This window comes from Neopsephotus bourkii, unplaced genomic scaffold (assembly GCF_033783945.1).
Source record: "Neopsephotus bourkii isolate Nb327-2 ecotype Australia unplaced genomic scaffold, CSIRO-AGI_Nbou_v1 NB_580, whole genome shotgun sequence".
Lineage (NCBI taxonomy): Eukaryota > Metazoa > Chordata > Aves > Psittaciformes > Psittacidae > Neopsephotus > Neopsephotus bourkii.
This window is the reverse complement of record NW_026901081.1, coordinates 1,457,682-1,469,404: the sequence shown is the minus strand read 5'-3', so window position 1 is coordinate 1,469,404 and position 11,723 is coordinate 1,457,682. Positions and strand designations below refer to the sequence as shown.

The 11,723-nt window shown below is 51.6% G+C and overlaps 1 protein-coding gene across 1 annotated transcript in view; it reads left to right on the top strand.

Moving 5' to 3' along the window:
• The first annotated feature begins 5,382 nt into the window (after positions 1 to 5,382).
• The window catches only part of MAP6 (microtubule associated protein 6), a 38,158-nt gene continuing 31,817 nt past the window's right edge, over positions 5,383 to 11,723 (top strand). The window contains exon 1 of the mRNA XM_061351420.1: positions 5,383 to 6,182. Coding sequence (XP_061207404.1) covers positions 5,464 to 6,182 — 719 coding nt within the window. The 5' untranslated portion in view covers positions 5,383 to 5,463. The remainder of the gene's footprint in view (positions 6,183 to 11,723) is intronic.

The following is an 11,723-nucleotide window of genomic DNA, read 5'->3' as shown; positions in this document are numbered from 1 at the left end:
AGGCTAGGTTGGACAGAGCATTGGGTGCCATGGTTTAGTGTGAGGTGTCCCTGCCCATGGCAGGGGGTTGGAACTGGATGATCTTAAGGTCCTTTCCAACCCAAACCATTCTATGATTCCATGATTCTGTCATTCACTGGGCCAAGGTGTATTTCAGATCCCCAAACCTCTCCACCACCAGGAATTACAGAACAAAATGGAACACAGCCCTTGGCAAAAGCCAAGCAGAGATGTTAGGTGGAAAATAACCCCTTGTTTTTGTCAGAATATGAGGAATTTACATCTGCTAAACTTCATTGCTGGAGTCACTGCAAACAGCAGGGCTCCAGTGTAGCCCCAAAGGCTCTCTTCCTAAAGACACCAATTGCTTTAACTGATCTGAAACTGGCTTAGGTTTTGCATGAATCTTTCCCCATCCTTTGTTTTCTCTTGCAAACATCAGGACCCCTCTGCTCTTAAAGCAAGGAGGCTTTTAAGTCTTTCAGCTCTTTTGCTTGGAGATGAGACGTTTCCTATGAGGAACCACCAGCAATGCTGGGGGCAGATCTGCAGGTCCAGAGCTCCTCATCTTCCTGAGCTGTGCAACCCCCAATACAGTCATAAGATCACAGAATGGTTTGGCTTGGAAAGGACCTTAAGATCATCCAGTTCCAACCCTCTGCCATGGGCAGGGACACCTCACACTAAACCGTGCCAAGGGGGTTCATGGTGTGTCCAAGGAGGGGAAAACCCTTGCAGGGACACCCCTGGTCCAGAGGTGATGCTTCAAGGTGTTTTCCATCCTGAAGTCCTGGTTGGTACCAGGCCTTGCCAGGGACCTCTTCTGGTTTATTCTAGTGCAAGTGGTCATACCTGAGCCCTGGGAGCTCTGGCCCAGTTTAGCACCTCAGACTACAGCCAAGGCACTGAGCTCTCTGCAGGAACCCATCCCTGGAGGCCTCACCTTGCTCTTTGCCACTCACATTGTCCTGCTCTGCTCCTTTCCCCTTGCTTTCTCCCCCTGTCACTGTCCAAACTGTGGCAGGGGAACTGCAGATGTGGGTGATTGTCACAATGGTGCCATCAGCTCTAGCACTGCTTTACAGGTAGGTCCTGTCCTCACATCATCAACCCCATCCCTACCAACGGGTGTTGCTACTGTTGGAACACCCTTCACAACTCATAGGATCATCTTAGAGGGCTGGAAGGCAATAGAACCAAACCTCAAAACCAACCTTATGGAATAGACTAGTATAAACCTATCAGGTCAAAATAGGAAGGAGTTTAGCTCTACAGTGATTTCATATGGGTCTGGGCTGGAAATGGAGAGGGAACCACACTTCAGAGTGTCCCATACCATGTGATGGTATAACCTTTTATCACATCTGCCCTTATAATACCCCAATCCCCATCTTCCGTGCTCTGGGGGAAGTGATTATATGGGATGAGAAGGGTTTTTACTGGGAAATGAGAAGATAAGGATTTATTCCCAGGCCTTCTGTGTAATTTTCAGCAAGTTCCTGTCTGCACACGGGTGATGATTTGCAGTTTAAAACCAATGATAACAGTGGAGAAAACCTCACTTAGATGAACCTCTCCATGGCAGGACCTACCCACCAAAAGGGCCATCCAACTTCTCCTATAGCCACGTGTTTCTCTGGTCACTTACATCCTCCTTCTCTTGTTCTCTTTGCTGACTTGGGTTTCAGTTGCGGATAGGGTGAGGGTGGATGGTCCCCATGGCAGCATCAGAGATAGATCATAGAATCATGGAATCCCAAATTGGAGAGGACCTCAAGGATCACCTGCTCCAGCCTTTCTAGGTAAAGCATGACCTAGACTATATGGCCCAGCACCCTGTGCATCCCAGTCCTAACAGTGTTCAGTAGAGCATCGCTGACCTGTGACTGCAGGGATGGAAGGGACCCCTGGGACCAGCCATGATCACTAGTAATCCCTACAATCCCATGTTAGCCCATGTTTAATTTACCCCCATTGCTTAATTCTCACCTCTACGGGTTTTAAACCTCATTATCTGTAATTTTCTCACCATTTCCCCTTGTTTCCTAACATCCACTCACATACACGTGGCCCCTGATGTAGCTCTCACTCCATCCTCCTTGGCTTTTCCCTTTGCAGTTATTTATAGTCATTTATCCAATTTCTTTTGCTTGCATTTAGCCTGGAACATTAAGTTCCTTTAATCCCTCAATAGGTCGTTCTCTGTAATCCCTTTATCACTGACCTTTGGACCAATGGATCAATGTCCATCTCTGAGTACAAGGAGGAACCCATAAAGCCCTGAGTCACCCAGCTCTTGGCTTCCACAAGTCACTGAGCTTTGCAGTGCAGCACAGTGGGATGTGCCCATGAGACTTCATGAGTGGAGCAGGATGCACATGGAGACCTGGCCATGCTCCAGGATAGGGGCTAAGGAAGGCTAACACTGAGGACATGAAGGGACACATGTAAGGGGCAATGCAATGGCATGTACAGGAAGCCAGGACAAGGCATAGGTATCCTGCTTTCCCTGCCAGAGGAAGCTGGTCGTGGCTCCTTGATGAAGTCCCACCATGTGTAGACCCTATGGGACTTGATGCTCCATCAGAAGAGATAGAAGGGCTCTCAAAATCACTGCTCCTCTCTTCAAATCATAGACAATCCACTTTTTTCCCCCTAAAGCCTTTCAGTCGCTCATGGTATCATAGAATCATAGAATCCCAGACTGGCTTGGGTTGGAAGGGACCCTAAAGCTCATCCAGTTCCAACCCCTGCCATGAGTAGCTCATCAAATCCACCCCTTTCCCATCAGTGCCAAGGCCACCACAGGGACAGTGCCTGCAGCCCTGCCCTGGGCAGCCTGTTCCAATGCCTGAGCACCCTCTGGGGCAGGAATTGGTCCTCAGCTCCATCTAAACCTGCCCTGGTGCAGCTTGAGGCCGGTTCCTCTTGTCCCATCCCTTGTTCCTTGGGAGCAGAGCCCAGCCCCTCCTGGCTCCATCCTCCTCTCAGGCACTTGGAGGCAGCCATCAGGTCCCCCCTGAGCCTTCTCTTCTCCATCTGAACCCCCAGGTCCCCCAGCCCTTCCCCATCACACTTGGGCTCCAGGCCCCTCACCATGCAGCATCGTGCTCAGCTATGGCCTTTCCCAGAAGAAGCTGGAGAAGGAGGGATCTGTTCCTGCTTTCCCCCATGGTGGTTATTTAAACTCTTGTGTCCATTCCCCTCCCATCCTCCCCCGGAGGTTTGCAGCCAGCGAATCAATTTCACTGATGGGAACTGATGGATTTCGCTTGCCTTGCCTATTCCATAGCCAATTCCTGAAAGTGAACTAGCGTCAGGATTCATACATCACCGGTATCAACACTCAGCCATTGATCTCCCATTCCGCAGCTCCGAACTCCATCCAGGTCTGCAGTGAGGAGGCTCCTGACGCTGCAAAACCTCCCGGAGCAGCTTCATCCATGGCCATTCTTATCAAAAAGGGACATAAAAAGATCTGTTAAAACGTGAAATAAGGGGAAAACAGAGAAAATAGAATAATAAACTATTGATAACAAATCAAATAATGGCATGTGTATGGCTTTATCCGTGAAAACCCAATAGGGAGAGGAAATGAGTTCAGCAGGGTGATGCTGCAACTGCTCACTGAAGGTGTCCATGTGCATTTGTACATACATGTGTGTTTTGGGGTGCCCGGGTCTGTGTGTGCATGTGTCGGTGTACATATTTGTGTGTGTATGTGTGTCTGTGCACATGTATGTGTATGTATGTGTGTGCATGTGTGTATGTGTAGGCATCAAAGTGCATGGAAGAATGGGTGCGCACGTGTGTACCCATGCGTGTGTATCTGTGCATGGCAGATGAGCTTCCAACCCAAACACGTCTGTGTTTCTATGATTCTGTGTGTGTCCCTCTACATGCGTGTTCATGTGTGTGTATGTATGTGCAGCTAAGGGCATTCAGCCATGACAACGTGTGTTCTTGCATGTGGGCATGCATGTGCGTGTGTGCATATGGGTGAGTTTTTATGGTTGTCCATGTGTATGCATTGGTGCATGCGTGTGCACGTGTGAGTGTGCATGCGTGTGTTTGCATGTGCATGGATGTGTGTGCACCCATATATGTGCATATCTGTCAGTGTGTGTGAGCGTGAATGGGTGTGCACACTTCTGTGAGTGCATACATGTGTGAACGTGAGTTTGTGTGTGTGTATGTGCATGTGTCTGTGTGCATGTGCATGCACGTATGTGGTGTATGTCCTGTGTGATTACACATGTGTTCATGGGCACATATATGTGTGCAGGTGTTTGCATGCAATGTGTTTGCATTCATGTGTATGCACATGTATGTGCAGATGTCAGTGTGCATGCACTGTGCAGCATACATACATGCATGCATGTATGTTCATATATGTCTGCATGTGTACTGCGTAATATGTGCAGGTATGTGAGTGACCACGTACATGTGTATTTGTGCAGGTATGTATGCATGCACGTGTATGCATGTAAATGTGTGTGCATGTGTGTTGCCCACGTGTGTCCATGTCTGCTGTTTTGCACATGTATGTGTGTATGTACATGTGTGCATATGTGTGCATGTTTTACATGTATGTGTCACTGTGTGTGATTGTGCATGTGTTCATCCATGCATGGGTGCATCTCGTGTGTGCAGGGGTGTAACTGTGCATGTGTGTGCATGCATGTATGTGTGTGTGTCGAACACGTGTATGCAGGTCTGTGACACTGCACATATGTGCATGGGAGTATTTCGCCTGTGTGTGTGCAGGTGTGTGATTGTGCATGCGTGTGTACATATACATGCGTGTGTGTGCATTAGTGTGCACACATGTGCATAAACGTGCCTTTTACACATGCATGCAGCTGCGTGTGCATGCTCACGTGGGTGTACATACATGGGTGTGTCTTACATGTATGTGTGACTGTGCATGTGTTCATGCATGCATGTGTGCATGCAGGTGTGTGCTTGTGCATGTGTGCGCATCCAAGAGTGTGTCTTACACGTATGTGTGACTGTGCATGTGTTCATGCATGCAGGTGTGCGTGCAGGTGTGTGCTTGTGCATGTGTGTGCGTGCATGGGCATGTATTGAACACGTGTGTGCAGCCGTGTGACCGCCCACACATGTGCATGTGTGTCTCACAGTGCATGCCTTGTACATGTATATGCACACACAGGCGAGTCACCGTGCACACGTGTGCATGAACACGCCTTGCACATACACACACACACACACACGCCTTGTACATGCAAGCACACACGTGTTCACCTCCGCTCCCCCACCCCACCCAAGCCCCGCCCACTCCGGTTAAGCCCCGCCCCTCTCCCGTTACGTCGCGGGCGTGCCCTGTGCGTGCCGTGCCCGGTCCCCCCCCACCCCGCATCCCGCATCCCTATTCCCGCATCCCGCCCGGCGGTCCCGGTTCTCGGCTGCCGAGCGGGGAGGCGGCGGCGCGGGGCCGCCATGGCGTGGCCCTGCATCAGCCGCGCCTGCTGCATCGCCCGCTTCTGGAGCCAGCTGGACAAGGCGGACATCGCCGTCCCGCTCGTCTTCACCAAGTACTCCGAGGCCACCGAGCACCCCGCGGCTCGCCCCGGCCCCATCGACACCCAGCCCGGCGCTGAGGCTGCGGCTGCGGCTGGAGGTGCCGGTGCTGCTGCTGGTGCTGGTGCTGGTGAAGCGGCCCCCGGTGCGGCTCGGCCCGGCCCGGCCCCTCACGCGTCCCCCCCGGCTGACTCGGTGATGCGGCACGACTACAAGCCGTGGAAGGTGCAGCGGCCGGAGCCGAGCTGCAAGCCCAAGAGCGAGTACCAGCCCTCGGATACGCCCTTCGAGAAGGAGACGCAGTACCAGAAGGATTTCCGCGCTTGGCCCATTCCCAAGCGGGGAGATCATCCCTGGATCCCTAAACCGGGACCTTCCCCCGTGCTCGCCCTGGACCGTGGGTCGCCAGAGAAACCGGCTCAGGAGAAGCGGAGGAAGGTGCTGCCCGGCGCCGAGAGGAAGGAGGAGGATGGAGAGGCGGAGGATGAGCATCCCAAAGCGGTGCGGGCCGGGGATGGCAGGGACAAGGCTCGGAAGAAGGTGGAGGAGACGGAGGTGGGCAGGGGCAGGGCGGCTGCTGATGCCCTCAACAGGCAGATCAAGGAGGAGGTAGCGGCGGGGGTCAGCTCGTCATACAGGTGAGACCCCCCGTCCCCATCCTTATGCCAACCCTCATCCCCATCTCCATCCTCATCCCCATCCTTTCAGTCCCCCTTGCCCATCCCCGCCTTGGGAGCAGGGTGAATGCAGTTTACAAACACTGTTTTGGGGGATTTGCCCATCTCCCACCCAGAAAGTTCCTGGGGCGTGTGTGGCATGTGCAGGCTGTTCCCCAGCAGGCTCCCATCCCTCTCATATCCCCAGATTCAGATGCATCCCCAGCTTGGTTTTCATCAGGAGAGGTTTGGGTCACCTCTCTGGGATGTGCAAGTCAACCCTTGTCCTTTCCAAGTGTATCCCTGGCTGTTGTGGGGAGGCTGATCTGAAGGACCAGCATCCCAAGGGTCAGCATTCCTGCATCCCAAGGGTCTCAAGGACCAGCACCCCTGCATCCCAAGAGTCCCAAGGGCCAGCGTCCCTGCATCCTGAGGGTCCCAAGGGCTAGCATCCCTGCATTCTGAGGGTCCCAAGGGCCAGCATCCCTGCATCCTGAGGGTCCTTGGACCAGCATTTCAAGGGTCCCGAGGACTAGTATACCTGAATCCAGGGGGTCCCAAGGACCTGCATCCCAAGGGTCCTTGGGACCAGCATCTCTGCATCCCAAGGGTCCTTGGGACCAGCATCCCTGCATCCTAGGGGCCCCACAGGCAGATGGGGGTCCCGCACACGAGTGGGGTGCCCCACACACGGGAGGGTCCCACACATCCCCCTAGGCTGGTGTTATTGCCGAGACAAAGCATCCCAGGGATGCAGCGGGATGCGGTTGACACGCGTCCTAGGCCGCTTGGGTGGGGCAGCCTTCGGATGCTGCCATGTTTAACGCAGCACGGCGGGGGGTGGCACATCCCTCTGCCCCCATCATCCCCATCCGGGGCTTACAAAGGGGGTGTCCTTATTTCACCCCAGGACGAGCCCCAGTTTGGGATTCGGAGCGGGAAACTCCTCGCTGGGAGATGCTGTTGTTTGTGAAGGGGTTGGATGTGTCGGGAATGCAAAACAAAAGTGATGGGAGCCGGGAGGAGAAGGGGGGGGGCTGCTCTGCACGTACGTGTGTGAGGAGGGTTTGCAGTGATTGTGTTTTCCAGAGCTTTCCTTGGCGGATCCCACCCGTGGAGGTGGCAGAGAGCAGAGCTGGGGTTGGTGGTGATGGAAGTGGAATCAGAGCCTTTGCTCCCTGTTCCCGTGTGAATGCGGAGGGGGTTTTAATGCCTTGGAATGGTTTATTTTCTTCCCTAGGGAGATGTAGAGGTGGCTCCCTGCCCTCAAACAGGTAGTAAGTTCATATGGGTTTAAAATGAAGCTGGGATTTGACTCCTCTGTCCCACTGGATGTTGTTCCTGCTCCGTGGGAAATGGTTTAAACAGGGAGATTTTGCCCTTTTCTTGCTGCATTTTGGCATCAGTTCTGGCTCTTACTGGGGATGTGAGTGCTGCTGCGGGCTCAGCTCCATCCAGGTGTGATGGTGGGGACTGGGATGTGAGAAAGCAGGCAGGGATTTTCGGGATCTGTGTTTTTCAGGGATAGGAGGTGTAAGGAGAGGCTTTTCCAGCAGTGACACAGTCCTTTCATTGGGATCTCAGCTTCCTGTCACCTTACAAGGTGTGGGCTCGGGGCTGGTGATGGCAGGACTGAAGCAGAAGGCTGTCCTAGAGCTGCAGAGCTGTTGTGTTGCTCTCTTATAGTGGTGCAAGGGGTAATTACACTTATTTAATGTGGATTTAAACATGGATTTCTCACCTTCCCATCCCTCCAACCTTCTCCAGTCTATTTATACACCTTCTGATCCCAAGCAAAGGGGTTGGGTCAGCTCAGACCTTAAACCTAAGAAAGATTCAGCCCTCCTTGTGTTGCCCCTTGGCTGTCAGGACACCCTTGAGGCTTCTCTTTCCCCTTTGGGTGCTCATCTGCTCTCCCACTTGTTCTTCCTTGAAACACATTGGAGGACAAGTGTTTGCTCTGACGCTCAGCCTTGGAGCGTAAGCGCCTCTTCATTAATGCAGAAGTGATGTTGTGCTTAATTGTTCTCATTTTCTGTTCAAATGAGGCATCTTTTAAGTGCTGTTTGTTGTTTGGGTTCTTCTTAAAAGCCACATTCTCCAAATCCTTATTACTATCAAGGACCTCGCTGCTCACGGGAGTCCCTCCTGGGTGGGTTTCCAGCATCTGCAAGGATGGGAGACTCCATGTGGGCAACCTTTGAGGCTAAACAGCAGCGAAAATCATCTCCTAGTGATGTAGGATGGCTCCAATGCTTGCAGGGTCCTACAAGGAACCTGGAGAGGGGCTTGGGACAAGGGCCTGCAGGGCCAGGCCAAGGGGAATGGCTTGAACCTGCCCGAGGGGAGACTGAGCTGAGCTCTTAGGCAGAAGCTCTTCCCTGTGAGGGTGCTGAGGCGCTGGCACAGGGTGCCCAGAGAAGCTGTGGCTGCCCCATCCCTGGCAGTGCTCAAGGCCAGGTTGGACACAGGGGCTTGGAGCAAGCTGCTCCAGTGGAAGGGGTCCCTGCCCATGGCAGGGGTTGGGACTGGATGAGCTTTGAGGTCCCTTCCAACCCAAACCCATCTGGGATTCCATGGCTCACATGGGGCTTGTCCTCCGTTGCCTTTGCTGAGTTTTGCATGGATGAAGGCTCCCCAGCAGAAGAGACAGGAGGGGATTTCCTTACAGTCCTTTCTTACCACTGCACATCAGTGTAATGTGATGCTCCAAGGCTGGGAAGCAATTCCTTGGTGAAACCAAAGAGCACACCAGGAATGGGTTTTAAACTTGCTTTATCCACCTGAGTATTATTTCCAGGTGAGGGAACAGAGATTGGGATAGAGCAAGCACCTAGCCCAAGGTCATCAGGGAAATCCATGCAGAAGGGAGGGATCCCCTTTTCCAGCCTCTTTATATCATAGAATGGTTCTGTGTCACCCAAGGCTCTGTCCAGCCTGGCCTTGAGCACTGCTAGGGATGGGGCAACCACAGCTACCTGAACCCACACAATGTGTCAGGACTGGGGTCAGGGTGAAGCTCTGGGGCATCATCCTCCAGTTTGTTCTTGTTCTTCTGGTGTCGAGGTTCTGGATGCCACCATTGTGACTGGGGGTGCTGTGGTGTGATGCAGGTCCCAGCACCAAGGTGCTTCTTGCCTCAGTTTCCCTTCCTAAAGCATGTGCTGCTCAAGCAGTGCTATGGGGCAGGTTGCATCTCTCTTCACCCTTATCTTCTCTGCATTCTTGCTCCTGATGGCCTGTGGAGCTAGTAATGACAAAGTTGAGTGGGAACACTTGGTCTGTGTGATTGTCCTGACCTCTAGATAAGGCTCAGGACCCAATGTAGGGGTTTTTCAGCTCCTTGGAAAGCTGTTGCTGCTGGATGAAGCCTTTTCTTGTTCAGTTCTTTGATGTCCCATAGGAAGATCTGGTGGCGTCCTTGAGGGTTTTATCTGGGCACAGAGGTGGCCCTTGTGACCCCAGTTCCCAAGTGATTGGGGTTGAACTACTGAAAGGGATGGGCAGAGCTCTTCTTGTTGCACCCAAGGATGGAGGGGGGTGAAGCCATTCTGAGGGTATGGAACCAGAGGGAATCCATGCTAAGACGGACAGACAGTGGCATTTGCTGCTGGAAGTGGCAAAGAATGCAAGAGAGAATGACCATTTTCCATTTTTCATTGGAAAAACTTGTAGAATTAGGTGTTTTCTGGCTGCTTTTCCCCCCTCCTCCTTCTTTGTCTTGCACTCTTCTCCTTTTATTATATTATTCCCTGAAGAAAAAAGATATACAAGGGAAAGGGGGAGCTTCACCCCCTTTGCAGTGTCAAAGTGCGTAGCAAGGTGATGAATTTCCCCCCGAGAAGTAATATTGCAAAGCCAAGGTTTCATGTTCTTCACCCAAAAAAAAGGTCTTTTATGGGCTTTCTTTTAACCAAAGCAATTATTTTTCCCCACCAGTCTCCTTTCCTACCAGAGGAAACAAACCAAGAAAGGCTTAGATGGAAAACTTGGGCCTGCCTCTAGCATTAGTTGTTTGTTAATGTTCTTGTCATTCATCTCAAGCCCTGGAGGTACTAAAGATGCAGAGCAAATGAGAGCTTGTAGTAGCTATAGAGATGAATGAGTCAGTGCTGGGGACTTGCTGTTTGGTTTCCTGAGATACAGAGGAGAGAATGTAGGGAGGGATGTCTATAAAGGAAGGCTGGAGCAAGCTACGTGAGGGCAAGGAGTTCGTTCTCCGTCGTTATAACTAAAAATATAGGGATGGAAGGAATTCCTGTGATCCACATCCCATTTCTGGGGAAGGGAATCATATATCTGCACCACACCAGGGTGGTTTTATCTAACCTATTCCTGCAGATCTCCATTAGAGGAGATGTCCCATCTTGGTGAGATACTTGGAACACTGCTTATGCTGGCAGTTGTGTCAGATTTGGTGGGAATTTTTCCAATGCCTCCTGAAATTTCCTATCAGATCCATAGGCCGGGTCTGTATTAGTGAATGAAACGGGTCAGGATGCATTCCTGGGCATGGGAACACGATCATCGACACTCTTCATTTGTTCAAACAGTCCCTAGCCCACTTCCCAAGTTGAGTTTGGGAATGGATATGAGCCAAGAACTTATCCCAACAAGCAGTTTGGGTGCAACCACCTTGATTTGGGAGCTAAAGGACTTTAATAGTGTGAGTGAAGGGTATCCCATACTTCAGTGCCGGAGAACATTCCTGGGTAGACACCATTTCCCAGTGTTTCAGCTCCAAGCAGTGTCATTGAAGTAACCCATGTAGGCAAATGGATCCAGTTTTGCTCTCAGCTGGAAGGGAAGGGGCAGGATGTTTCCTCCCATCCAGAAAGGGCTGTTCAAAGAGCTGTTTGGTGGCTTTAGCTGAGCTCTGGCTCAGCAGTTATTTGATACCTACCTTTAACAGCAGGAGGAGACACGATGTCTGCTCATACCACAAGGCCCAGTTATGTGAGTATGTAATAACCGTGTATGGAGAAAAGCCTTTTATTTACTAAGACATGAAGAGGATGGGGTGGGTTTTGGAGACAGGCACCTATCCTGCCCTCATCTGCACCTTGATCTCCTCTGGCTATAGTCCACCAGGCTCAGAAAGGCTGGTAGTATCTCCAAGTTGGAGTAGTTGTACTCCAACTACTCGGTAGTATCTCCAAGTTGGAGTAGTTGTACTCCAACTACTCAGTAGTATCTCCAAGTTGGAGTAGTTGTACTCCAACTGCTCGGTAGTATCTCCAAGTTGGAGTAGTTGTACTCCAACTACTCGGTTGTATCTCCAAGTTGGAGTAGTTGTACTGCGGCTACTCGGTAGTATCTCCAAGTTGGAGTAGTTGTACTCCAGCTACTCGGTTGTATCTCCAAGTTGGAGTAGTTGTACTGCAACTACTCGGTAGTATCTCCAAGTTGGAGTAGTTGTACTGCAACTACACGATAGTATCTCCAAGTTGGAGTAGTTGTACTCCAACTACTCGGTAGTATCTCCAAGTTGGAGTAGTTGTACTGCAACTACTCGGTAGTATC